A 3,633-nucleotide genomic window follows, 5' to 3' on the forward strand; every position below is an offset into this window, starting at 1 on the left:
CGGGCTAATAAATATAGTGAGCTCTTTGTTCAGACAAAGGGTGAAAGGATCAGTCCTGTTCCACCTTGATTTTGGACTCTTAATGAGCCAGAGCTATATATACTATGTAATTAGCAACAAGAAAAAGTTGAAACACAAACACCAGTTCGTGTTTAAGCGCTGGTCTAAATACTCTTCTATCTTCCTTCCTCCTTCTTTCCTGGCTTTTCTTTTTTTTCTTTTTTTTTTTTTTCTTTTTTTTTTTTTTTTTGAGACGGAGTTTCGCTCTTGTTACCCAGGCTGGAGTGCAATGGCGCGATCTCAGCTCACCACAACCTCCGCCTCCTGGGTTCAGGCAATTCTCCTGCCTCAGCCTCCTGAGTAGCTGGGATTACAGGCACGCGCCACCACGCCCAGCTAATTTTTTTTTTTTTTTTTTTTTTTTTTGAGACGGAGTTTCGCTCTTGTTACCCAGGCTGGAGTGCAATGGCGCGATCTCGGCTCACCGCAACCTCCGCCTCCTGGGTTCAGGCAACTCTCCTGCCTCAGCCTCCTGAGTAGCTGGGATTACAGGCATGCACCACCATGCCCAGCTAATTTTTTGTATTTTTAGTAGAGACGGGGTTTCACCATGCTGACCAGGTTGGTCTCGATCTCTCGACCTTGTGATCCACCCGCCTCGGCCTCCCAAAGTGCTGGGATTACAGGCTTGAGCCACCGCGCCCGGCCTTTTCCTGGCTTTTCAACCTGGTTCTGCCTACGAGTGCTAAATGTTGGCTCTATTGCTGTCACCTCAATCTCATCTAGCTTCTTTTACTGTTTGTGCATGTTTTCTCTATCGTCTGGACTTCGGACTCCCTTTGTGGACCTTATCTTAATTCAGCCATCAACTCTGAGCACCCCTTATAGCAGGCGTCCCCAAACTTTGTACACAGGGGGCCAGTTCACTGTCCCTCAGACCGTTGGAGGGCCGCCACATACTGTGCTCCTCTCACTGATCACCAACGAAAGAGGTGCCCCTTCCTGAAGTGTGGCGGGGGGCCGGATAAATGGCCTCAGGGGGCCGTAGTTTGGGGACGCCTGCCTTATAGCCTTGGGCAGACAGAGATTCCCCAACCTAGCCTTGGCCTAGGAAGAACCTAACCACCCTCCCGAGTCACGTTGCAAGACAATTCAATAGAAAATACTAACAGTCATTTAACTAAGCTATTTAGAAAACACTGACAGGTTTCTTTCTGTTTTAATTACCTTAAAGACAGAACACAAAATCCAAGGCTTTGGTTCCTGGGGTGGTATTTTGAAAAATAATTTACAACATTTCAAACTTCACATTCTTTATTAAATCTCCAGTATGTAGGGCACATTAGTGCTAAACAGAGTGTGGGAGGGTACAAGGTGTCAAATGTAAAAGCATACATGAAACACTTTCACCTCTTTCCACAATCCCTTTTTCCTCCTTTTATTAATTTTTGCCATCAGCTGTGCTCTCTGGTGGGTGATGCACGAGTTGGCATTCCCACAGAATGGAAATGGGCAAAATAAGAAGGCAGCGGAGGACCCAATATCAGAGGAGGAGCAAAAGGAATAGGCATAGTGAGAAATGGATTGAAAATTGGAGGTGGAGGAGGGATGAAGCAATGAGCAGTAGCACAAGAAGCTAAACCTGGAGTACTGGAAGACAACGGGATAGGCCTTGGCCAATTATGCATGGGGTGGCATGGACCCCTGAGTGGAAAAGAAACATGAGCCAGCTTTCCCCTGAAGGCTATTCGTGTATTTCCGGGAGGCACCTCCATTACTATCCCTGACCTAAGGGTGGGAATATGTGAAGGGCCTCTCACTTGTGGGCGCCTGGCAGGAAAGAACCCTTTACCTCGTGGCAAAGCCACATGCAACCTTGCATTATTACTGCCTCTCTCAGTGACATTGTTGACATTTGCGCCCCCTACTATCAGTGCAGGAGGACCACCAGAGACTTCCCAGGACGCGTTAATAGCATCCTGTCCCTCCTGCCTCCAGCCTGCCAGTGCATCAGAGCTATTTACTTCTGCTGTTGCTAGGGACTCTTCTGCAACAGCAGGTGGTGGCCCATAGGGGTGTATGAGAGCTCTCAAACTATGAAAAGGAATGCAGGATCCTGTTCTCTCAGAGGGGCACTCCAGTTGCTCTCTAGCCAGATCAGTCAGCATATTGACGGAAGGTCTCAGCGGTACTTGAGTTTGACCCCAGGGCTCTGCGTCATCCTCCAGCTTGGAACTCAGACATTGCAGAGGCATGTCGTGGTGCAGCTCCTGGTTTCCATTTTTGTCCGCAGCTACTATCATGGGTGAGGGGGCGTGCCCTCCAAGGCTGGCAAAAACAGAAATCAAAAAGCTAATAAAAATGGAAATGCAGTAACCAGAAAATAGCTAAAATACATAATTGACTGAGCTCACTGAAATATACCAGGGAAAAAAAGAGTGCCCTCTCTCTTACATGTAGCCAAATACTTGCTCAGTCCACTGGCCTTTTCCCAGGTGGCTTTGTTAGTGCTAGGAGATGATTGCCCCTCATGACTACCCAGTGGCCTATTTCATTCCTCATTTCCTCACCTCTACAAGGCAGCAAGAAAACCTAGAAGACCCACATAGCTTAATAGTAAGCATATAATAGAAAATACCAGCTTTTTCAAGTCCCTCTAGAATCTATGATTCACTAATCCTGGCATTCAGAGTCTGGCAAGATTGTTCTGGAATGTCTTCTGAGGTAAAATATATTTTCTTCACAGAAGTCAAAGAATAGTTATGTTAATAAACATGTAAGTTTCTCTTCCTAAGGCATCATTCAACACTCATACACCAAATTTTGTTACAAATTCCTTTCATTCAACCAATACCACACCCTAGAGTAAGAATTTCCTCATGTTTAAACTCCACCGTTAAGACTAGGGATTTGCCAGTTTTCTTTCAAAATTACAATTCAAAGTTGCCATTCTTAAATCCAGTATTCTTCGTAACTAAATTTATATCCTTCAAGTTCTTGTCTGCAGTTTCCTCCCACATCTCCTCCAACCTACTCATCCCTGTCCCAGTTACACAATAAAGCAATTCAAACTGACTTTGCCTTCAAAATTAAACAGTTGTACTCAGTTTTGTACTTACACATTTTCAATACAAGCCATGGAGAAATTTGATCAGGATATCTTTCCTGAGGTGGTAGAGACAGCCAGCTGAACACCCACACAGGCCAGCCCAGTCTGGAGAAATGACTCCTGCTTCTGCCTTAGAGGCTTGGCACTCGAATGAAGGCAGGGACCAACTGCTTCTTTCTAGATTTGGAGTTCTCTTTCTGGGGTTACCAGTTGCTAGGGAAGGGAGGAAGAAAAGGAGTGGGGAGGGTGGTGGGTGGGAATGAATCTGTGACACTCCTTTGAACTTAAATGTGGGACTGGTGTTTGCACAGTAGTAGATGGGTGGTAAAGGAATTCACTGCATTAATTCTGAGGCAGGGAAGTGGAAAGAAAAATCATTTCAAGAAGGATTTCGAATCATGGAAGCATGATATTTTTTAAAGAGTTACTTCTGAAGTTTTAGTTATAAAAGGTAGTTGTCAAGTCTCAAATTTGAAAACACTTTGAGCAGAGTACTGTGCCTAATCTTGTAATTTAAACTTCCA

General features: G+C 45.2%; 1 protein-coding gene across 1 annotated transcript; it reads right to left on the reverse strand.

The window, feature by feature from the left end:
• Window positions 1-1,330: 1,330 nt before the first annotated feature.
• Window positions 1,331-3,261, reverse strand: PRR32 (proline rich 32). The gene is made up of 2 exons (XM_003931107.3): window positions 3,120-3,261; window positions 1,331-2,328 (listed from the first exon to the last, which is right to left on the reverse strand). Exons 1-2 carry the CDS (start codon window positions 3,137-3,139, stop codon window positions 1,455-1,457), a joined length of 894 nt encoding a protein of 297 aa, XP_003931156.1. The 5' UTR covers window positions 3,140-3,261; the 3' UTR covers window positions 1,331-1,454.
• Window positions 3,262-3,633: the final 372 nt, after the last annotated feature.

This window comes from Saimiri boliviensis, chromosome X, assembly GCF_048565385.1.
Source record: "Saimiri boliviensis isolate mSaiBol1 chromosome X, mSaiBol1.pri, whole genome shotgun sequence".
Lineage (NCBI taxonomy): Eukaryota > Metazoa > Chordata > Mammalia > Primates > Cebidae > Saimiri > Saimiri boliviensis.